Here is a 23464-nt window from a genome sequence, read left to right on the forward strand (position 1 = left end):
ACAATTGCCGATAGCCAGAGGGTAACCAGATCCGGCTGCATGTGTTTTGTGTTCTTCTGCTTTGCCTGCCTCGCCCAAGGTCCTGATGGTGAGAAATACATCGTAGAAGAAGAATTAATCGCCCCGTCTTTGCCATTATTGAGCGGGACAAGATACGACATATGTATCTATATCCGTATATCTCTAGGAAGTACGTTCGTGAGAAGAGGGCTTGGCCAGGATGTAATCACTCTCAGTGTGCATCAAACAGGACGCGTACTACGTTGTCTCGATGCCTACATATCTATATCCAACGTCTGAATGAAAGGGGCCAGGTACTACAAGTAGCTACCAGCAAGCATCATTGATTGATGCATTTGATCAAGCCAGACACGTGCAGGTCTAGTTGCCTTAATGAGCTGCAGCTACCTACTAGCATGTATTGAGTAAAAGAAGGGCAATATTGGGTTGGTGACTTTGCGTCCCGCCCCCGTGCCTGGCCAGCTAGAGTCTAGAGAGTCTAGAGAGTCTTAGGTACTAGAGATAGAGAGAGGCGTGCCATCCTAGCCGTCGGTCAATGTCTGCCACTGCCACTGCCATGGCCACGGACACGCTGCCACGCCGCCACGCCTTTCTGGAAGGTGATGCATGCATTACCTTACCCCACCCTGCTTATCCCTCATCCCTCATCCCTCCATCTCCCGAGGCGCGTCCCCTCTATCCCACCTAAAAGTAGCTGCTCCTTCCGGTCGATCACATTGTGCCCAGCGCCCAGCCCAAGTGCGGTTTGTCAGACGGGAAAGCGAGAATTGCAAGAGGGCCGGTGGAGCCGCGACGAGAATCCGCTCTTCCACCAACACCAACTTGCTAATCTTCATTTAGCCGCCTCTCCAGCTTTTGCGACTTGCTCGTCTCGTGAGGCTCTGTCCAATGTTCCCTGGTGTTGAGCCCCATGATACCTACATAACTTAACTCCCCGCGACTGCGACTGTTTTTGTCATTGACATCAGCAAACATTTCACTCGCTCTCTCACCCTCGCGACTCGCTTCCGCTAGCTTCGACCCACAGACGTCGTGTTTTCATCCCTACTTGGAACTACCGCTTCAAACCAGGTACCGCTTTCGCCAGGCTGTCGGAGTAGAGCGTATTCGAAGGGATCCAAGCAAACCATCGGCGCCGACCTTGCAGGGGCGATCTTCGAGCCCATAGAGCGCCACCCCGATATCTGTCTCACAGTCGCATTGCTGAGCTGATAACCACCTGCTCCTTTTCGGGCTATTGACCCTGCGATCCCGCGCCGCCGGCCGTCCGCACGTGCAATGCCTCGCTCAAGCTTCTCAGACAACCCTTTACTTCGTGTATCACGCCCCGTCTCCGCCTGCTCAAGATGTAAGCTATTCCATATCTCTGCACCCTATGCCATTTTATGCATTCTACCGGGATCTCATGCTCATTCGGTAACAGGTCGATCTGCCAAAGTCAAGGTGAATAGAGATGAGTCCGATGAGTTGATGAGTCTGCTGACTGACCTCGTGGGAGTAGTGTGACGGCAAACTGCCAGCATGCACGGCTTGCGAAAAGGCTGGGCGTGAGACCGAATGTTCAAGCGCGAATGATCAGTTTGCTAGAGGCAAGGAACGAAGGTTTGACGCCATCAGCCAGGAACTGCATGCAACTCTTTTACTAATACTGGCTCAGCTACGTTGCGGCCTTGGAGTTGCGCATCGAAAAGTTGGAAAGGCGCCTTACCTATGCGCGATCCAGAAAGGCATCAGTCTATCAGCACGAGACGGATGCACCTCCGAGAGAACCAGAACGCAAGGATTCTCTGGCAACTATCAGAGCCGCCATCCATCGCAATGCTGCCCGAAAACGGGAGACGTCAGACGTCAACTCATTGCTGTCTGATTTTGGTTTCCTGTACGCCGAGAAGTCGTCACTCTGCCTCTTGTGCATTCACTAACTGCGTACAACTAGGTCCATCAATGCCACTACTGGGGATTTTGAGCCCTCCACGGACATGACCTTCGCGCGACTAGTGCTAGCCGCTGCGTCGAATGATACCTTGCCAGACCCTCAAAGCTGGTCTCTGCCGCCGAGACAGACGGCGCTGGCCATTGCCCAATATTACATGACCAACATTTACTCTCTATATCCGGCTTTCCCGGAAACAAGTCTATATAGTGTTCTCGATCAGATCTATATGACTCAGGATAGATACATTAAAGACCATGACTACTGGCTAGGCTACATGGTCCTTGCTGTCGGTTCTATGGCCCAGAGTCAGACAAGCCAAGACGAGCACTACGCCAACGGGTTACACTTTGTGGCAGAAGCACTCCAACACGCTGACGGGGCCTTGATGCCGGGTCACGTCGCTCAAATCAGGTCACTGATCCTGCTGACGCAATACTCTATGCTTGATCCGGCACATTTTGACAGCTGGCATTTGATTGGATTCACGTGCCGAGCAGTGATTGATCTGGGCTTCCACCAAGACCCGCCCACGGAGCAGATGCCGGACAAGACGATGCTTGACATGAGGCGAAAGATGTTCTATTGCGTATACTCGCTCGACAGGTGCGCCTACCAACAACCACTACTCGAGGAGGACTTCACTAACGATGCAGCAGGTCAATCAGCATGGTGCATGCACGCGCTTTTTGTTTCCCTGATGCTGCAACCCATGTCGCCTGGCCGAGACCTTCCTCATTCAGTCGGCGCGCGTCCATTACTGGCCAAATCCTTTCGGGCTCTGAGCCGGCCTTCTTGCTTTTCCAGCTGCGTCGAGCGCAGTCGCAGTGGTACCAGATCCTTTTTCAGTCCGATCCTACGCCGATACATGACGCGACATCGTTCATCTGGCAGATGTGTCAGGATATGCGCGAGTGGGCAGATGCCCTTCCAAGCACGCTACCAGTAGGCATGCGCGAGCTTTTCGATCTTGAGGTCCGCTATAGTCTGGTATATTGTCTCGCACCATCCGCCAGGGCCCCCACATCACCGACTACGGCCGTGTCTTGATTTTCGAACACACGCTTGCCTATCTCGACCGGATATACGAGGTTGCCCACAGTGGCAGAAGTGTTGCTTTCTACACCTATCACGATGCCCTCCGAGTCTTTTTCATGGCCAACCAGTTTGCTGCCGTTCTCCGCGACGCAGAAGATTTACTTTTGGCAGGGGTAAACATTCCCCCGCCGCACACGGAACACGGCAAACCTCAACCACCTCCACTACCATCGCGGCCTGGAGGCCCGGCGGGCGACAACCTCGAAAGAAGCATCGCCTGCTTAGAGCGGACCTTGCAGCTGATGGCCAAGTTTGGCCAGCTATGGGCCAACTCGGCGTCGCTAAAACAAAGCCTTGAGCTGAGCACGAGCGACTTGTTTGCTAGATTGCAAATGCGACAACAGATGCGGCAGCGATCCCCGCCACAGACTGTATCACCGCCAATGCCAAGAGAGATGAGGTGGGTCGGTGTTGACGTCGAAGCCATGATACGCGGGAACGCTGGCGGTTCAAGGAATGTGAAGTACGAGCAATGAACTACAATGGCACTTTAATATTATATAATGAGAGGACGGGCGCTTTGCTCAGCGAGATGAGCTGTTACGAACTACTGCTGGTCAAGGCGGTATTGTGGCGGCGATATGCGGCGGTGGGCCGGGAAGGAGGAACAACGTCAAGAAAGGCAGGGTCTCTCTCTCTTGCAAAGTTTTGTTGCTGTTGGAGTGCGTTTTTCAAGCTAGTCTATTTGAACAGATACCCACCACGAGTCTTGATGTATGTCTACATATTTAAACAATTTGGGAGACGCAAGGCCAATTAGAGGTCATCGAGGCAGCCATCCACAAGCTCGTCGGCATACAGCCATCGCGTTTTACTTTGGAGCCCTGGGCTGTTCTCGTAGGCTAAACCCTCAATCTAATGATAGCCACTCACAAGACATGAATGCCAATGAACAGGTGTAAAGTGGCCAGACCTTGGTACCCGCTAGCATAGCACGCACCCAGATGGCGAATTCAAAGTTCAGCATGAACCAGAGAGGATTGGCATAAGAGAACGCTCGTATCTGGAACGTGGCATATTGAGCCTGGGAAATCAGTTGCGCCATCGGGATGTCACCATAATTCAGAAGCCAAATTATCCAAACACACTGCGCCTTCAAGCTTCAGGTGCTATTTTAACACTCGCAGTAACTATACCTTCAGTGGCATAGATTGCAAGCTCGGAGGGGGATAATCTCTAAGTGGTGACTCGGCGTGGGCAAGAGAGGAGTAACAGGAAGGTTGGCTTCCGCCAAGGTATTCTTCGAACATTATATGGGAAGATCTCGCTATCTCGACCTCTATGCTTCAAGAGTTTTTTTTCAACATGAAAGGCAGACACCGACCAAAACACTCTTGAACCTAATACGTGCCCTCTGGATAGCCCAGGTTTACCTTTATATAAAAATGGAAGGATAGAAGACGTTCTTTCCTTTCTTTTTTGTTTTCTCGAAATTTCATCTTCATTATCTCATCTTGGCTTTTTGGAGGAAAGAGCACGACTTACACACACACACACACACTGAAAATGACGTCCATATTCTCTCCCTCGCGGCTCATCATGGCCTTCCCACTGCTGGCGATTACCATTGCCACTATTCTTACCGGCTTATCTATCATCCCCTTTTATGCAATGTAAGAGATTCTCTCTATTTTGCCACCCCTCGTTTGCCCCTGTTCAACGACGACTATTATTATCTATACACATCTCTACTCTATACTCACCAGGACCTGCTTTTAACCTCTCTTTCTCTCTTTCTATCTAGGCTATACGTCCTGGAAATCATCTTCCGGGTATTGGCTCAGCGGGCCAAGGAGCAAATGTGCTGCGTGTGTCCGCAGCAACCCCGATGCCCAAAGCACGCGAAGGCTCGAAAGCTCGCGCGCTTGGCGAGCACCATCGCGACCGACCTAGAGGACGTCCGAAGCGGAATCCTCCGCTGGGGAGAGGAGGTCCTCGGAAAATTTGAGGCTGTGGAGAAGGTGATGAAGAAGAAGCCCCTTGTTGCCCGGGAAAACAAATAATTTGTGAAGATGGGAAGCTTTGGGCGAAGGGGTAGGGGGCGTGGCTGTGAAGACAACACGATTAAAGAAAGCCCTGGTAGTAGGATCTTAGGATCACGACTTGCCCTTTCTTGACGGGAGATCATGGGGATCGGCAGATTGGAGAGTATGAAATCGGGGGGCGGTAAACATTGTATGCCTGCGTCGGGACGATATAAGTGGCCTGCTTGGAATAATGGGCAGAGGCATATTTTCTTGGGATGTAGACAGATGCGGTGTCCTATATTCCTGAATCTCTTGTTGTCTTTTTTTTTCTTCTTTTTTCTTCTTTTTTTCTCTTTATATATACCTCACTGCTACTTGAAAATCATTCATCCTCGTGTGTTGTTTCAAATCGCGTATGTCATGAAAATATACAATAATATTAGTCCAGGCATTAAATACATACAGCCAAGGGAAGACTGGGTGAATGCAAAAGAGGCCGGGTCTGGAGAGCCTGGGTGTGGCAAGGAGTGTCCCAAGAGTATTTTACTATTTCAACTGAGCGGAAAGGAGAAGCAGAAAGTTCTTGCACCGGTCCCACAGATCAGAAGTATGATTAGATTACTCCTACCGACATTAACCTGTATCATTCTTCATATTCCCACTCCAAGTATCTCTAACGATTCCGATTATATCGTTTGGTCCATGTTGAGCTCTTTTGGACTCTCACCGGGAAGTTTCCATGACAGGTCTACTTCGAGCGCTTATGGGCGAGGAACCCGGCAGCGACAAGGGTCGGCACCGCATCTGGAACATCTGGCCATGTTGAATGTGGCGACGATCTGGTTGGATAATGCTGATAACAAACTCAGTTCTTTTTTTTCACTTTCTCTTCTGTTGGTTTTGGCTTGTTTTGTGGAGGAAATGAAGTCAAAACATAGGGGTGGGGGCTGTGCCGGTTTTTATAGTTGTTTCTGGCCCTGGCTCAAGCATGACTACAATTCACTATGCGATGATGCACAGACATAAGAGAAGGATCATGATAACGCATGTCGGCTGCGTTCGTATTCCGCTTGCTAAAGGTCATCCATAGTTGGCTGATAGTGCAATATCAATGTGTCGTATAATGAGCTGCTGCAGCACCAGGTAAAGGTATTACAAAACGTAAACGGAATGAGACTGGTTGAACAACGATACAGTCGTTCTCATAATGATATATGACTCCTGTATCATTAGTCGTCGTGAATAATGCCAAGCTGTAAAGTTTACGGCCACGCCATTGGCCGCTAATTTTATAGTAAGCAACTGGGGCTGAGTCACTCTCACAGCCCCTTGATGACCCGCCATTCTAGGTAGTCATCAGAGCTCACGGTTTCTTCACAAATTGGATCTTCCACTTCTCAGATCCATCTTCTTATTCCAATAATTGCCTCGAATTGTTAGTCAATACCCATTGACCACACATCTCTCATCATGGATGAACTATTTGCATCCTTGTCCAGGACGCTCCTGGACTCCCTTCACGTCACCCCAGCCAGTTCCATGAGGCAAGATCAATGGTACAAACGATGCATGGAGTCCTGGAAAGAGAGCAATTCAGGCGACGTTCTAACGCTTACACCAAAAGATGCACGGGCGGAATGGGCACCCAAAATCTACAGTTTTGCAAAGGACTTGGAATGTGTCATCAGGAAGGCATCCCAACAAGAGCGCGAGACTGCTTCAAAGGAGCTGTCGGAGCTCAGCAGAAGGCGCGACAGAGTGTTTGGTGACGCCACTATGATCAAGAATCCTCCATCATGCTTTTTGATGGCGACGAGGGGCGCCTAGGCTACGCTGAGCAGAGCTTATCCTACTGGGTCACCAGATCTGGGGATGCTGCTCAAGGGCCGCTGCCTCAGCGTGCCTATGGTATAAAGAAGCTTCTGGAGCGTCATGAGTCAACAGGGCTGCTCGCTCTTGCGACGGGTCATGGACACATCTTGAGGACGCTGGCCGAACTGCCACCACCCAAGACAAGCCAAAGGCAGTGTTGGGAAGCGCCGCAAGGCTGGGTTGCAGCGCTTGACGAGACGCTCGAAGTCTTGCTCTTCATTATGACGATGTTGTGTTTCGAAGACCAGCTGTTGGTCAACCACGGCTATGCACGTTGGTTGCCTGCCATAAGAAAATACCCAGTCCACCCAGCTGTCTGGACATACCTTGGGAGTCAAGGGTTTGGCGGCATTGAGTCGAGGAACGCCCAGGCGGTGGGACTAGACCAGAAGAAGCTGAAGGATCACCTGAACTGGCATCTCCAGACTCTATCCATCGCCGTGGTGGTCATGGGCGAATGCGGGATCGAACACAATCCATATTTGGAAGACCGCATCGTCAATGCCTTCTTGCATCTGGTAGGCTTCGAGGCCTGGAACCGCGGAGAGGGAAGGAGGGGAGGGCCATTGGTACCTCGAATGCAACTTGAACCAAGGGAAGTCGGCCAAATGGTTAAGGAGCCAGGTTCCAGAGGAGAAGGATGATGCCTTTAAAGAAGACGGCCAGAGCTTAGCGGACTCTGGGGACGAAGTTAAAAGACCATCGCGAAAGAAGAAAGACCCTTTGAAACTGATGGAACCAGGCCAGAACACGATCGAGAATCTGGAAGAAGACAAGGAAGAAGAAGCCTCCAATAGCGAAGAAGCAGCAAAACTAGCTGCCATCGAAACCGAGGAGGCGAAGTATGGAAAGAAGAGGAGCCTGAAATACCGGCGGAAGGGCCATGATAGCGTGACATCCTAGCAATTCCACGGTAGTGTTTCTTTGGTGGGAATCCTTGCGACACGAGAGTCCCGTCCCTGGTCGACCAAGATTAGGCCAACTTTGGATTGATGATGTCCCGCCTTTTCGGATCTCTTTGGTGGTGAATGACCCTGGCTGAGAATCAGCCTGTGGAGCAACAGGTACGCTATCCCCAGAGTCGCTGCTTCCCCGACTTTGTGCTGTGGGTCGTCCCTTCCATTCCACTGTAAACCTGGAGAAGAAGGCATGGGGTAAGTGCTTACGTCCAAAAGATCCATTTGCAGGCAAGCATCTTCAACTCCTCCTCTGACTCCCGCCTCAGTTGTCGGGGAAGCATACGAAAATACTCAGTCGCTGATAAGACACATCCAATCTCAACTATCACTCATATTGAGCCGCATGGTTGCATTGCAGCCGAGATAAGGCGAGCGCCTAGCCGACACTGCGCCCTTGACACTATTGCTGCCATGCTGCCACACTTCTGCAGGACACGGCGCACAGAAGCACAGGATGGCGCCGTCCTTTCCGCTCGACACTGAGACGGGAAAACTGCCATTGGTGGAAATTCACCTCGCGATTTTACCGCAGCAATCTCACCTGCGCTTACTTTCTGTCGACTGCCTCGCCCCTGCGAATTGGCCTTAATGTTGGTCTGGATTGGCCTAATCTCTTGGTACCGCAAGGAATTGTATTCTCTGCCATGGCCATAGCACTGCTTCCCCATCGTCGCCCCCAGGCAGAAGACCCCATTTCTGCCCCAACTTCCCGTTGTGGAGTGTCCTGGACTACCCCATGGGCAGAGGGCCAAGCACCAAGCTAGAATCCAGAGTCTGGGGTTGACCAATAGTCTATTCGACAGGCCTGTCATTGATGTGTGGCCGTGGGGATAACTATCCGAACCAATCATCGAGCTCTGTCGCGTAGTAAAGCCTGGTTGGGCCCTCCTGTATTGCTAGGATAACATGGAAGGGTACCGGGATGTAATCCTACTCTGCATATGACAAGGGCTGGACGAGCGACACTGCATGCGGTGTAATAGTATATCTACCATGATGGTCGCTGTTCTCCGCCTGCCCTTCTCTCTGATCTACTCGCGATCCTGTGCTGTTGTCGCGTTGCTCGGGACTGTATCTGCCAAATTCCCCTCTTTGGTGTTCAGCTGGACGAGACCTGCTAAACCGGCACCATGGTAATCTCAACGAGGGTATACAATTGGTAAGTCTCTCTGATCCATTAAAACACCTCTTAATGGGCGCATCCACCTGACATCCCCATCCAGGTACATTTGCATGGTCGCAGCGACCTGCATGGTCCTCTACGGTTACGATGCCTCGGTCTTCAACGCTGCCCAAGGGTCCGCAAACTGGCTGAACTACTTTGATCTCCACAAGAAAGATGACGCCTACCTTATCGGCCTTGTCAATACGGCTTACACCATCGGTGCCATCGTTGGCGGTTTCTTCATGGCCGGGCCATTGGTAAGCCCTTTTCGTCTGGCTTTCGAGCAGAACAAATCTGGGACAGGATTCCCATGAGGCACCAGGAAAACGCTGACTAACCGACTTGGCGCAGGCGGACTACTTCGGACGACGTGTGGGTATGGCATCTGGATGTGTTCTGGTCATCATAGCGACATTCATGCAGGCGTTCGCACCTAGACACAATCTTGGCTGCTTTATTGGTGGCCGTGTGCTCATCGGTATTGGCCAGGGTCTCTCGCTGACCGCCGGTGCCACCTACATCAGCGAAGTGGCCCCTTCCGATATCCGCGGCACTATCATGACCTTCTGGCAACTGAACTACTCGGTGGGATCCTTCATCGCGTACTGGATCGCCTACGCGACAAGCTTGAACACCGAGAAGCTTGGCGACTGGGACTGGAAGCTCGTTGTCATCTTCCAGCTCCTGTGTCCCGTCACTATCTGCGCGCTCATCTTCCTGCAGCCCGAATCGCCGCGATGGTGGATCCAGAGGCACAACGATGTCGCCAAGTGCCGGGCGGCCCTCACCAAGATTCGCGACACCGAGGCCGAGATTGAGGACGAAGTCCTCGCCATCCGAGAAGCAATCGAGTTCGAGAAGGAGGCCATCAGTAGCTCATACTGGGCCCTGTTCAAGGACCCCTCTGTCCGCCGCCGTCTATGGCTTGCCTTCGCCCTCAATATTGGCCAGCAACTGTCGGGTCAAGGCACTCTTAACTCTTACTCCACGAGCATATACAGCAAGGTGTGGGATTCGAAGCAGACAATCAACCTCATCAATGCCTTGAACGCGACCTGTGGGATACTGGTAAGTAACTACACCCCCTTGGAGTCGGATTTTTTATGTACCGCTATCTGCAGTGCACCTTGACCGAGCCTAACCCTCTTTGCTATGTGGAGATACTGGATAGCTAACATGCGGGGTTAACATAGTTCACATTGAACGCTGCTTGGACGGCTGATCGCTTTGGTCGACGATGGCTGCTGATCTTCGGTGCAGTCGGCATGGCCGTCTCCATCGGTGTTGTCGCCATCGTAGCCGGGGCGACGCCCTCAACCGAGAGCGGGGCCAAGTCGCAGCCCGTGGGCATCGCCATCGTGTTCCTGCTGTTCCTGTTCATCTTCTTCTACAAGCCGTCGTGGGGCGCGACGGTGTGGATCTGGACGGCCGAGGTGTTCTCGGTCAACGTGCGGGCGCAGGCCGTGGGCATGTGCTCGCAGATGCAGAACGTGGCCAACACCATCTTCCAGCAGTTCTTCCCCGTCTTCCTCGCGCGCGAGGGGCTCAAGTGCCTCTACTTCTTCATGGCTATCAATGTCGTGCTCGCCGTCTTCGTTTGGTTCCTCGTGCCCGAGACTAAGCAGGTATCTCTAGAGGAGATCGATGTTCTCTTCGGTGGCCAGAACCACGTCGAGAAGGGTGGGCAGATGATGGGCGTCCCGGACCCGCACCACGCGCCGGAGACGGTAGATGAGAAGGCAGCGGTGGAGATTAGGGAGGTTCGAAGCGTCTAAAGGCTTTGAATAGTGTTGGGGATATTTGTTCGGCTGCTTGTGGAGGACTTGACAGGAAGACTAGCAGTAGAAGTGGTCATAATATGTCGGACGAGTAATGAATCTAATTACTCGCCTTTGTGTACTCAACACTTGGCATGATAATAGGCTGTTACCTCATAGATACTACCTGGTGTCGTCCTGCAGGATACCCAAGGCCAAGATATGACTAGCTTGATTGTCCTAACGGGTAGCATTGCATACAGCTGTTGGAGATGGCCGCTCCCCACCCCCTTTTCTCCGCACAATATATATTAAAGAGCAGATTGGGCCATTCGTAATCCATCCCAATTCATCCAGACCTGGCCCATCTTTGGTTATATGTCACACAGGTGGCTAGCCTCTTTCTGGGCTGTAATATGTTATACGTGTCGTGTGCAGGTCCTGTTAAAGTCCTCTCTTGCATCTCCACTTGACTCGATACAGCTACATAAGTCAACGAATCTACCCCTTCTAGCTTCCATCGCTGACCATGGATTCTACCTTGGATCCCATGCTCGTTTTCTCTCAAAGTTGAAGATTGAGTGACTCGGCCTTCCCACCACCCAGTCCAGCCCTGGGAACTCGGACGTGTATCTGCTCTTCAGTATTTGAGTCGCTATCGCTCTTGCATTCTCTATTGTTTTCACCAACGGCCCCTTCTACTGAAAGCTGCAGGCAAGGTCTGTTCTGTCTCCTTCCTCAATGGTGTCTAGTCCGTCCGCACTAGCCACTTTCGAGACAACCCCAATTGGTAGCCAAGTAGACTGGCCAACCGCTGCTCCACCTCACGATCAAATGGTCCCGAGTCAGATTCTGAACGAGAAGTAATGTATATTTGCAGGTAATCTATATACAAGATTGAAAAGCGCAAGCCGGGGCGAGTTGCTCCAAGCTCGCGAAAGATCCTCCACACTGACCGCAAGGAAAAGCGTGAGGGAAAAGAGAAAGTGAAAAAAGTATATACAACGAGAAAATGGCCAACAACCTCGTGCCGTCTGTCTACCCCCTTCAATGATGTCCGTATGAAGATTCATGATGTCAATATGAATATTCGTCGTTGTCTCTCATATCAAGTCATACATGTTATGAAGATCGTGATCCGTCATTCAGCCTTCTCTGCTTAGTTCAAGCACTGGCTGTAGTAGTCGTTGGACTTCTTGCAAGTGCCGGAAGAGCAGCAAGTCGGGCCCGAGTACCCGTTCCCGCCGCACTGCGCGTACAGGGCCGCGCAGTTGCCCGAGGGAGGCGAGGGAGGTAGTGCCCGGGTTGCCGGAGCGCGTCGTGGTGGTGGTGGGCGGGTTGCTGGGTGTGCCCGGGTTCGCGCCGCCGCCGTTGCCCGAGGTGGTGGAGCCGATGGGCCCGAACTTGATGTTGGAGTAGGTCACCTTGGCGTCCGGGTGGTTCTTCTCGACGTCGGCGGGCACGCCCGAGTCGGTCGCGCACGAGCCGCGCTCGCTGCCGGGTTGGCCCGCCTTGTCGGCCGGGTAGGTCGAGTCGAGCCAGAGCATGTTGCTGGCGTGGTCGTCCCAGACGGACATGACGAGGACCATGGGCTTGGAGACGGCGTCGCCCATCTGGGCCAGGCCGCCCTTTTGCGCGAACACGTCGGTGTCGCCGAACGCCGTCTTCTGCGCGGAGCAGAAGTCGGCCGTGATGGAGTTGCCGCCGGCGCCCGCGATGGTGGACTCGGAGTTGGGGATGGTCTTGCCGCCCTGCTGGTAGAAGCGCTTGATCTCGCTCAGGTTGCCGTCGGAGCCCTTGACGAACTGGGTCACGACGGTGACGGGCTTGGTGCTGTCGACGGTGAAGCCGCTGCCGGGGCCGTAGAAGGTCTTGTTGCCCTGGCGGTAGCTGTTGAAGTCGCAGCCGTCCGGGTCGCAGTCGCCGGCGTAGCGGTCGTCCGAGTAGGTGCCGCCGCAGTCGTTGCCCAAGCACGAGTGGTAAGCTGAGTTCTTGCAGGGGTGGGGCGTGTAGGCCGTCGAGATGCTGTTGGCCTCCCAGATGTCCATCTCGGCGCAGCAGGAGCCCATCTGGCCGACGCCCGAGTTGGCGTCGTTGCTCGAGCCCTTCCAGCCCTCGCTGTTGGCCTTGCCGTCGATGAACTTGAGGTCCTTGGGGCACTGCGAGTCGCAGTAGCCCGTGCCGTACTTGGCGCCGGCCGTGTTGGACGTGTGCGTGGCCGCGCCGCCATCCTCGTCCATGGAGACGAAGTAGACGGCACCGTTCAGGCCGCAACTAAATTCCCAAAGAGTGAGCTGGTGATCTTCATACCATGACTGACATTGGGGAATAAGGATGGATTGGTACGTACGGCAGCTTAGAGGCATCCACGTCGAAGGTGAACTCGTTGCCCAGGAGGGTGAACATCTGGTACTTGTTCTCGGACGCCATCAGGTAGAATCGGCTACCGATGTTGGTGCCCGAGGAGCCCTGCTTGAGGAACTGGAGCGACAGGGCGCTGCCGCTGGTGGTGGCGCCGTAGGTGCCGGCGTAGTCAGCGCCATCGACACAGCAGTTCTTGGTGCAAGTCGCGCCGTCGGGGCCTGTTATGCAAAACTCCAGTCAGTCTTCGTTCTCCTTTTCGAGGTTAGGCTTTGATTGATTGGCTTTTTACTTACACAGCGATGAGTCCCACTTGTTGCCGGTGTAGCAGTTGGTCGAGCCCGAGGTGCTGTGAGTCCATCGCCAGTTGGCGTCGATGACGACGGAGCCCGACTTGCTGGTGCAGCTGCCGCCCGCGCTGCACTGCTGCCAGGACATGGAAGGGTGCGTCTCAGCCGTGAGCGAGCAGGCGCTCTGGGCGCGGACCGAGGCCACAAGGGCCGCGATCGCCGCAAGCTTGGAATGCATGGCGACGAGGGGCGTGAAGGAACTGGGTTTGTGTGTTATGAAATGAAGGACAATGAGAGAGAGTTGGTGGTGTTGGTGGATGGTGGTGGTAGTAGTAGGAAGAGATTCGAGGTTACAGCGGCGCAGGACGATGGTTATATACTTGTCTCACTTCACTTCATCTCACTTCATTCCAGGCAGGAGGGGATGGATGTCGTCCCTTGCATCCGAGGTCATCTCCGCCTCGCCTCCTTGCCACACACGCAACGTCGACAGCTACCGCGGGCCAGGCCTCGCAAGGGCGGCACGACGAACGTACGCATATGGGGTCACTCGGCCACCAGAGGCCCTTTGCTGGCACGTTAGGAGCAGGCGACACCGGGTGGCGGCCCGGAGATACTCTGCGAATCGTTTCCCGTCCGGACAAATCTGGGTATCGAAGCCCATCGAGTAACTTGAAGTGGTTAAGCTTCGTAGGCGATGGAGCCCTTCTGGCACGGCCCAGAGAAAAGAAGCAAGTGACAAGAGAGCTTACTCTGGCTACTCTCGTCGGGTATGCTTCCATAGTTGTGGGTCACCGGCAGGCTTGTGGGTACCGAGGACTACGGTGACGGAGCACCGGTACCATTCGAGCTGCATCGTGGCTACATGGAGGAAGGAAAAAGTATGCACATTGGATGTTTACCTTCAGACAGAGAGATTGAAGTTTCCAAAATCGGCATAGACTCCCATCGTTGATTGGAGGGTTTTTATTCCAGGGGTCCCAACCCAGAACGGAGGCCATCTGCCGGATGCGACGACGATGGCGAGATATACTCGTCTTATATGGCGCTAGGGCCAAGGTACCAACGGTCCATCGCCGTTGATTCGTTCGAGCCTTCCAGGGTCAAGCTCAACCCCACGCTGAGCGTGACAAGTCTGCGGCATGTACGGAAGCCTGGGCAAAGGCCAAAGGACAAGTCGTTTCCACCCAACGCCGTTGGAGAATTCCCATCATGGTCTTTGTTGGCGTGCATGGCCCCCGGAATTGCAGGGATACTCCACAGCGGTACAGGTGGTGGCCGTCGGCTTGTTCCTTTTGATTTCTTATTTCCCCGCACGCGTCCTTAATATGTGCGGGCAGGGGGTCGGAGTCGTTGTCTCTGCGTGCAGTCGGCTGGTAAACGAGCGCACCCTCATCCTATCGATTCGAGGTCGCTCTCCTGCCGCCCAGTGTCCGCTTGGTGAGTCTTGGTTAATCTACTGAGAGCTTGTTGTAGACGATCTTGACTGTTAGCGATCGCTAAGCCTTTGAAAAATAGAGGACGGCATGCGATTAAGCATCTGTCAAGAGTGCTAAGCTTGTTGGTGGCTAGGCCTGATATCGCCAGTTTTATGGCGATCCATAGTTGAGAGAAGTTCAAGGTGAGGGTTTGCAGACGGTTCCTGGCTTCAAAGTTCGACACGAAAACATACGGCATGATTGGATTAACACGCCTGCTGTATTACCCAGTAACCTGGAACACGCTGATGTTGGTTAGGTTGCGCGAGATACATCGTCTCACACACCTGGGAATCTAGTGGTGCTGGCGTCCGCACCGGCGGGAGCCTCATGTGAGCAATTAATATCTGATGGACGCCCCTGTTGCAGGTTAGCCTCCGATGTAAGGCGCTACTTTCAGTGGCCATTCCTTCTCCGTCAAATAGAGTGGTGTTCATGTGATTATAGACCGATGGTGATCTTTATTGCCCACCCTGCGGAAGCCGTGCCGACGGCGCCTTCATCAGGCCTACTCACAAGCATCGCACGAGAAGGCGTGGAAGAATCATCCCGCCAACGAACCGAAGGAGGGTCTCAATCCACATGCCGTACGTTTTCAATACCAGATCCAAAGGGATCTTGGAAGCCTCACATGCAAGTCTCACGACAAATTGAAGCTGAAACCCTAGTAAGCCATGGGTACTCTCTTGTAGTTTGCCACCAAGATGCATGATGATGAAAAGAGCCTTCGGAACGTCTGGGGGCTTTCACGGAATGTCGGGGTTGGCAGTATCCAAGAGCTCGACCGAAAAGGCTGTCGCCCGCCGTTGCGCCTCCCTCTAGTTTGGAAAAGTCGAGATGACTGGCATATTCAAGCCGCTATAACCAGTTTGTCCACAAATTTGAGGCCTTGAGTGCCCGAACGGAATAAGGCTTAGGCGATTGTGTTGGGCGGGAATCCGAATCCGAATCCATACTCGTGCATCGGCCGAATGATATGACAGCCAACATCGTATCATTCCTTCACCCTTGTAAATTTCCGGCGGTAGCCCCATTCGCTGCCACAGAACGCAGGTCAACGGAAACCCGTAGCTCAAATGCGGCAAGCATGTCGGAAACATGAGTTCCGCTCCCGTACCAGCTTTCGAGCGCGCTGCGGATTACTTATCATGCATTCATCGGTCCGTTTAGCGTCGTCAAAGTGGCATCACATTCAAGACATGCATACCAAACAGACAAAAACACCTGCTGGACAGTCAGCACACGACAAGCTGAGGCACGAACTCACTGGTCTTGGGCCAAAGAAATGTAGCAGTCGACTTGTGGACAAGACGTTGTATTATTTCCAGTAGATCACCTCGTACCGCTGTGCATGATAGTCCTTCGAAGAAAAGAAGATACTACTTGCTGACTATGACATACGCTCACATCCTACAATGATCTCTCGCCTCATTTCGTCCGTTGCGGCAGGACACTGTCGAGAGACTCCGTGCTGTTTGTGGGTGCGGCCGCAGTGGGCTTCCTACCGGGTCGCTTCTTTCGCTTGGTGGTTGTTACGCCTGCTCCTGCGGGCGCTTCGCGCACCCATCGAGCCACGGCTTCCGCACGCTCAGTAAGAATGGGATACTCGCGCCCATCATCCACCGCCCACCTCTTCTGTGAGGGGACAACTGGAGAGGATGCCGAATTGCCGTTGCCGTTAGTGGCGGGGGCGGCGTTGGCGTTAGCGAGATCAGCCTCGGCCCTCCGCTGACGTGCGAGTATGGCAGCCTTGAAGCTTGCCTCATCGTGAACACGTTCATCTTCTAAAGCCTCCACTATGGCCTTGTGCTGCATAACCTTTTGCGCTCTTCCTCCTCCGCCTCTGCGGAGCTTTTCCCTCCCGTCAGGGCAAGAGCGTTGGCATTTGCCGTGGCCGCCGATACATACCCATCAAGTGACATTTGAGTTGGGAGCGGCGCCGGGGCACACAGAAATTCCCATGAAGTCGACAGCTCAATCCAGTTCTCCGCACGACGCAACACCTCGATCCAATCGGCTCTGGCCGGAGACCTGCTCGCTTGAAAAACAGGGTAACCATCTGCAAGCCTCGCTAATCGAGCAACCATATGGGCGTGACGCTGAAGTTCTTTAGACGAAGTCTGGATAAGTGCGTGGCAAAGAAGTAACGAGTGTAGCGCGTCGGTGAGAAGCGGGTGGTAAGTGACCATTTCTGTCGTGCTCGGGAGGTTTTCCGGGCTAGATGCCGTGACGAGGTCCGTAGAAGGGTACGGGGGAGGTCCGCTGGGGGCGTGGCAGAGAACAGCTCATGAAGCCGGTAAACTTTGTGGGGTTCGAGTCCATCAGTAGGTGTACCGGCATCTTGAGTAAGATTCTGGCCACGATAGCGTCGGCCTCGGTTGTTGGCCTGGTTGACCTGCCGGGTGAAGTCATCTGACAGCTCGATAGGCATGTCGGGGGAATAATGAAGCGGCTCAAGATAAGCCATGTAGTCCCGAAGAGCGCGCTTAGCATAGAGCCTCACCCGCTTCATATTGCGACTCTCCTCTTCAGTTGGTTCATTCGATGATGCGTTGGCATCTGGGGTGGCTTGCTCACCGGCCCCATTCATGTTCCTAGTCGCATCGGGGCTATCAGCCTCGGATACCGAATCCCTGGGTGTGGTCTCGCCCGCAGACTGTGGCAGGGATGTCTCCACATGATCGCAGGCTAGTGTAAGGTAGCAACCTGCCCGTTGGAACAGGATCTGCACTTCCGTACTGCTAGGCTGGTCGCGCTCATCCAACGAGGGCAATTCCCGGCGTCGCCCATTCCTCCTCTCAAGTTGCTTGTTCTCATAGACCAACTTGTGTGAGGGCTGCTGGTGGAGCCGGAAGACATTCAAGGCAGAGGTCAAGTCGCGGGCAGCGCCTTCAAAATCCTCCTTGAACATGCGCACGATGGCTCGGGTCCTCAAAGGCTCACAGTCAGCTGGTCGCTGGCTAATGATGGAGTCCAGAGTGTGGAGGTCTGTACATTCGGCAAGCTGTCTGCTCGGGATCTTCTCGTGGAAGAAGTTGACGTAGTTGGCGTCGGCGTCATTCGGGGCCCTCTGCAACACCAGCGCCGCCACATTCTCGAGGGTCGAGGTGGATTGCATAGTGGCGACGCTGGAGGCAATCTCGTCTATGCGATAGGCCTTGGACAGTTTCTGGGTCGCTTGCTCTCGTAATTTGTGCCGCCGCTCGGGACTGAGTTTCATACCACCTTGCCCGAAGCCCAAGCCTAGGGCGGCCATTTGATGGGCAGCTCCCCCGGCCAGGGAGCTCGTCTTGGGCGAAGTGGTGATGCCATTCGCAGCGCGCACAGCCAGATCGGTGGCATTGTCGACCAGTTGTCGAATCTTGACGAGATCGTAGAAGACGGCGGGGTCGACAGGCCGGGGCAGGGGCATGTAGTAGTTCGCATTCGCTAAAGTCTCGAGGACTTCCAGAGGCAGTTGCAACCACGGTCCATGAAACGATGATATGTAACGCCAATGCCTAAAGCCGCCATGTTAGAATCGCATTGGCGCAGGTTCGCATCCGCAGTTAATTACTCACTTGTTCCGACAGATGACCAGGGCTGGCGACGGGGGCGCGGTCGCAGCAGCTCCCTTGGCGCCTTTTTGGTGTTGGCCTTGGAGTCCACCGATTGACTTGACGCATCGGCCGAGGCCTTCTGGTTCTTCTTGGGCATTGCGGAGGGGTGCTCTGCGGAATCTGGCGGATGGGTGATGCAATGGGCGATGCGGCGACTATGTCTTCATGGTTCTCGACATGTCTCGGGCGGAGGGCTACGCAATGCGACAAGCGACAAAGAATGCTCGGATTGGTAGGTGAATTGAGAATGCGATAGGTCCCTCAGAGTTCGGATTCGAACTCGACTCGACTAGACTGGACGTTGTCGCAAAGTGCCCCGATAAGCTTCAAGTCCGAGTCCCAATAGGTTGGTGACTCTTGACCCGCTGCTGCTTTTACTGGAGGATGATCAGCTAGGAGGGCACTGTACTTTTCCACTAAAAAATTACTGGAACTTTTTGGCGGGCAAGCGGGCGCTGGATGGATCAGTAGCCCACTATCACCACGTGATCTGCACCTGCAGGTACCCGGAGCTGGAGAGGACAAGACCATGCTCAGATCTTCATCTACTTCCTACGGATCCGACAGATGACTTGACTTCATCCTTCACTCGATTTTCTTGTGGCATGTGTCAACCAATACTACGCAAGACATGGTACATGCCGTACAAAGCTTCGGGTGGATCGAACTGTATCAATCATCGGTCGCAATGCATTCGATGATTTGGAACTAACAACCTTTGACCAATGCTAAGAACCAAACCACCTGCAGTTGACCAGTCAAAGTGATAGATTTTATACCTAACCCATGCATTTGATTAGACTAACAAGCACTGCCGCTCAGGGACTACTGCCCACACGAGCCAGTTCGCCATCCGTCATGTCCAGCCCCGCCGCCCGCACCGGTGCAGCCCGCTCACGACGCGGTTGTAGTACTTGATGGGCGCCGTGGCCGACTCGAAGGCGTAGTAGCCCTTGCTGCACACCCAGCGGGGGTACTCGGCGTCGCCGACGAACTTGGCCAGGATGTAGCGCTCCGCCTCGAGGCTCTTGACGTCGAGGTGCCACCCGAGCTCCCAGTTGAGCCGCAGGAACTCGACCAGCAGATTGTCGTTGTCGTACTCGGCCACGCACCGCTTCAGCCGCTCGGCCTGGTCCCGCGGGAAGTCCTCCGCCTCCGCCGCGTGTGCCGCCTGCAGCTCGTCGATGCTTTGGAGCAGGACCGCGCGCGAGAGGTGCTCGTATCTTCTGCCCTCGAGCTTCTCCGTCCAGAGCCATTCGAAGACGGCGATTTTGATGTCCAGAGAGCCCAGCTTCCGGGCGACGGGGAGGATGGCGTCGAAAATCGCGATGTCTCGCTTAAACGTTTTCTTCATGATTTCGGCTAGTGGCATCTAAGGGTCCTGAATTAGCAACTGCTGGCATGCAATCACTGAGCTAGATGGGAGATATATACCCTACGACGGAGGCGTTTGATGAATATCCGGACCTCTTTATCGTCTCGTACGGGATATCCGATCTGGGAAAGCTGCCGGACCATCTGGTCGCCTCCCGACCTCGCCTGTTTCGGGTTCAGCGCCTTATAGTAGGTGAAGTACCCCACATGAGGATCATCTTGAGCAGGTTGAAAGCACAGGCCCGCGCCGCCTTCTCCGGGAAGTCGCAGAGCGAGCCCATGATGCGCTCGTAGACGGGGCCGATGACCTGATCCTCGACCCGCCTCGACGCCTCCTTGGCCTTCAGTCTCAGTGCGGCCCGCCGGGTGATCCAGATGTTCCACTCGTCCGGCTGCCACAGCGATGGCGTCGTCGGTGTCGTCTGCGTCGTCGACGTGGGGCTGCGGCACGAGGACCAGAATGAATGGACGGAGCTGTGTCCGTCGCTGTTGACGCGCTCTAGCTCGCTGCTCTCCGATCTATACCCGTAGCGGCGGCGCCGATCGATGTCACTGCCGCTAGACATGGTGCAAGCTATTGCCACATATATCTGACGGAGAATTTCAAGGAACCAGCCACTCATTCTCATTTCTTGGAAACAATTACAATGGACAGGTCTTGGGGCTTTTATTTATTTTGCGGCCTCCTTGAGCTGCAATACATCATCTACGAGTCATCTAGGTTGGTAGGATTGCAGATCTGGGCTCCTGCACTACTTCCAGGTTTCCTGTCCTGGATGCAGGAAGAAAGTCAACGCGACACCCTCTTCGCTACAAAGCGGAAGTATGTTTGCAAGAAGGCCCGTTTCGTTCCTCATATTTTCATGTTTGGCATATCGGCATACATTCCCAAAAAGTCTCAATCAGCAGATTCGAAAGCGAGCCAAAGAAGTTTTTTTATGGTGGCGGCACACTCTGCAGAGAGAAATGTCCCAGCCTTCCTGCGGCGTTCAAACGCGGCTCGATCCTGAACATTAAACCACTTTGAATTCTTTCACCTGTCGCCGACTGTTCCAAAGACGGCTGTCAGACGCCACGTTCTGAACTTTGCGAGCGTCTGCCATGCGAACTGCCGGTAAGTTTTGAGATATGAGCAACGAACGAAGCTCGCAACTGCCGTAGCGTTGGAGAGATCAACATGTCAGTTGAAAATGCGCCAGACTTATATCACTCATATCTAGGCCGGTAATACCTATACATTTCACATGATTGCTATTACCACAAGACCCCTCCCTATATCTAGAATGTTTCATGTGTCTATTGCGTTGTCGCTACGTAGGTAACATGCATCATCCGCTCCACCAACGACATCCCGCCAACGTCATGGCCGGGAATATATCACCTCCGTCGCCGAGTCATATGTATGCTCAACACAAGGCAATCATGGATTGCGATTACCGCTCTGGGAAATTTCAAACTTTGATTTTCGTTGGCGTCCTTGACGTGGTAATTACCTGCACTATCGCTTCTCAACCACCAAGGACGGCGAGCTGCCTTTCAAGCCAGACATCCATTTCCAGACCAAGGCCTAGATGGAAGCTGGTTGATAGAACCCGCCTGTTTTATGACAGGACGCGAAATAGCCCTGTGTCTCCCGGAGACCCTTTTGATAATACCCTCATGGATGGCTTTTTAGTTGGTGAATAACAGTTCAGTAGCACTGCAGGGTACCATAGGTGTTGAGCATGGAATATGAGATATACAAGCAAGATTATAAAGCAGAAAGATATGACCTTATAGGTGATTTAAAGCAGGGGTTTCTTCATGGGTCTCATGGGTCCCTCAAGAGACACATCGATCTATCTGAGGAGGATAGATAAGAGCGACCTACATACGACCAGCAATTCCCTCACAGCAAGAACGCCATCCCCTCCTCCGGCCGCGTCTCCCCCTTAGCCAACCTCTCCCAACCCCCTGGACCGCCTCCATCCCCTCCCCCCACCGCACCTTGAACCCCTTGACCCCCTCCCTCTTGAACGCCGCGTACGCCGCCTCGGTCCCCTCAAAGACCGTCCCGCGCCCGACCCGCGCCGCGGCCCGCTCCCGCAGGTCGCCCGTGTTGACCTGCATGAACCACGGCACCTCCTTCTCACCACTATCGTCGCCCTCTTTGGGCGCGAAGCGTTTCAGCACATCTTCCGGGGAGTGCTCTCCGGCCTCGGACCCGATCCCGACCAGCAGGAAGCGGCCGGGCTGACAGAGTTTCCGGAAGGCACCGGCCCAGCTCTGCCCCACGCCCGCGCGGCCGCCGCAGTCGATAAGGACCACCTTGTCCCCGGCGCCCATATCGACGCCCAGTTTCTTGCTCAGGAACTCCGCATTCGGCGTCTCCTTCGTAGAGACCGTAACGTCATAGATCCCCGTCCCCTCTACAAACTCCCTCGACGCCTCGCTCGCCGCCCCCACGACCCTTTTCGGCCCCTCGCTTCCCGTCTTGGCCCGCTTCCGCATCTCAAACCCCATCGCCAGCGCCGTCTTGCTCGCCGGCGCGAACAGCACGACCGTCGCGCCCGCCAAATCCGCCATCTCGCGCGTCCACGGCGTCTGCGCCGGCGCGTCGGGGCCCATGCCCGGGTGGATCGGGTTCGCGGCGTCGAACATGAACTTGGCGACGAGGTGGCCGCACTCGAAGAGGGCGAAGTAGAGGGCGTCGAAGCCCAGACTGTCGTCCGAGAACGCCGCACTTTTGCCACTGCTGTTTTGGTTCCGGGCGGTGACCGCGGCGCGCAGCTGCGTGGCGACGGCCGAGTCCCGCGCGACGGTGAAGTAGCGGTTGTAGAACGGCATGAGCCGGGCGCGGTACGCGCTCGTCGCAAGGACGTGGCCGGGCACCTCGTCGTCGACGCGGAACTCGACGTCCTGGGCCAGGGTTGCGAGGGGCAGGTACCCGAACACGAAATCGCCCTGTTGCGGGCCGCCCGCCTCCGGCAGAGGTCGAGGCGAGGACCTCGGCGTACCCCCACGCGCTGACGCGGCCGTACTTTTCTGGATCGTCGTAGGGGCCGGGTCAGCCCGCCCGCGGGCAGCGGGTGCGCGTCCCACCAGTGGACCAAGAAGCCGAGAGCCGCGTAGGTGACGTTGTTGTGGGTGAGGGAGACGACGCGGGTGCGGAGGCGGAGCGAGGAGGGGGCCGTGAGGGGGCGGGTACGGCACCGCGCCGGGGACGGGGACGAGGGCCTGGGTGAAGTAGTGGGCCTTTTCCAGGACCTGCATCACGGGGACTTCGGCTTCTTGGTGGGAGGCGGCCATGGTGGCGGTGTCTGTGTGTTTGTGTATTTGAGAAAGTGAGGGTGGTTTGTGGGGAATTACAACAACGAGATGGACAGTTTGTTGAGATTTGAATCGAGGCTGCGAACACAAGATGTTGATAAATAGATACTTATACCCCGGGAGCCCCGGCGTCCGTTTGCTCCTCACTTCCTTCTGCCCTTACTTTGTCCAGCCGGGTCGTGCTGCCAAGGGAGCCTGCATATGCGTGCTGACAGACGCGGGGCAATTCGCTTACTGTTCCACGAACTCCGCACTGATCAGTTCCCGCGGGGCTGAAAAGA

General features: G+C 54.5%; 8 protein-coding genes across 8 annotated transcripts; 4 read left to right on the top strand and 4 right to left on the bottom strand.

Moving 5' to 3' along the window:
* Positions 1-1299: 1299 nt before the first annotated feature.
* On the top strand, positions 1300-3528 carry PG997_006840 (uncharacterized protein; the record flags this gene model as incomplete). The annotated part of the gene is made up of 7 exons (XM_066811155.1): positions 1300-1369; positions 1445-1464; positions 1523-1623; positions 1679-1900; positions 1958-2560; positions 2614-2929; positions 2971-3528. The coding sequence occupies 7 exons, from the start codon at positions 1300-1302 to the stop codon at positions 3526-3528; spliced, it is 1890 nt and encodes a 629-aa protein (XP_066670078.1).
* Positions 3529-4558: 1030 nt separating this feature from the next.
* Positions 4559-5055, top strand: PG997_006841 (uncharacterized protein; the record flags this gene model as incomplete). The annotated part of the gene is made up of 2 exons (XM_066811156.1): positions 4559-4665; positions 4797-5055. 2 exons carry the CDS (start codon positions 4559-4561, stop codon positions 5053-5055), a joined length of 366 nt encoding a protein of 121 aa, XP_066670079.1.
* A 1434-nt stretch (positions 5056-6489) lies between these two features.
* PG997_006842 (uncharacterized protein) lies at positions 6490-7794 on the top strand (the record flags this gene model as incomplete). Its single annotated transcript, XM_066811157.1, has 3 exons — positions 6490-6749; positions 6884-7409; positions 7492-7794. 3 exons carry the CDS (start codon positions 6490-6492, stop codon positions 7792-7794), a joined length of 1089 nt encoding a protein of 362 aa, XP_066670080.1.
* A 1186-nt stretch (positions 7795-8980) lies between these two features.
* Positions 8981-10790, top strand: PG997_006843 (quinate permease; the record flags this gene model as incomplete). Its single annotated transcript, XM_066811158.1, has 4 exons — positions 8981-9009; positions 9074-9272; positions 9367-10083; positions 10209-10790. The coding sequence occupies 4 exons, from the start codon at positions 8981-8983 to the stop codon at positions 10788-10790; spliced, it is 1527 nt and encodes a 508-aa protein (XP_066670081.1).
* A 1020-nt stretch (positions 10791-11810) lies between these two features.
* Positions 11811-13661, bottom strand: PG997_006844 (Glucanase; the record flags this gene model as incomplete). The annotated part of the gene is made up of 4 exons (XM_066811159.1): positions 11811-11817; positions 12177-13046; positions 13123-13354; positions 13430-13661. 4 exons carry the CDS (start codon positions 13659-13661, stop codon positions 11811-11813), a joined length of 1341 nt encoding a protein of 446 aa, XP_066670082.1.
* Positions 13662-16329: 2668 nt separating this feature from the next.
* PG997_006845 (uncharacterized protein) lies at positions 16330-19854 on the bottom strand (the record flags this gene model as incomplete). Its single annotated transcript, XM_066811160.1, has 5 exons — positions 16330-16744; positions 16810-17185; positions 17236-18401; positions 18462-18655; positions 19399-19854. The coding sequence occupies 5 exons, from the start codon at positions 19852-19854 to the stop codon at positions 16330-16332; spliced, it is 2607 nt and encodes an 868-aa protein (XP_066670083.1).
* A 196-nt stretch (positions 19855-20050) lies between these two features.
* Positions 20051-20440, bottom strand: PG997_006846 (uncharacterized protein; the record flags this gene model as incomplete). The annotated part of the gene is made up of 1 exon (XM_066811161.1): positions 20051-20440. One exon carries the CDS (start codon positions 20438-20440, stop codon positions 20051-20053), a length of 390 nt encoding a protein of 129 aa, XP_066670084.1.
* A 1300-nt stretch (positions 20441-21740) lies between these two features.
* Positions 21741-23162, bottom strand: PG997_006847 (uncharacterized protein; the record flags this gene model as incomplete). Its single annotated transcript, XM_066811162.1, has 1 exon — positions 21741-23162. One exon carries the CDS (start codon positions 23160-23162, stop codon positions 21741-21743), a length of 1422 nt encoding a protein of 473 aa, XP_066670085.1.
* Between the last annotated feature and the right edge of the window lie 302 nt (positions 23163-23464).

This window comes from Apiospora hydei (genome assembly GCF_038363865.1).
Source record: "Apiospora hydei strain CBS 114990 chromosome Unknown utg000005l_segment0_segment0, whole genome shotgun sequence".
Lineage (NCBI taxonomy): Eukaryota > Fungi > Ascomycota > Sordariomycetes > Amphisphaeriales > Apiosporaceae > Apiospora > Apiospora hydei.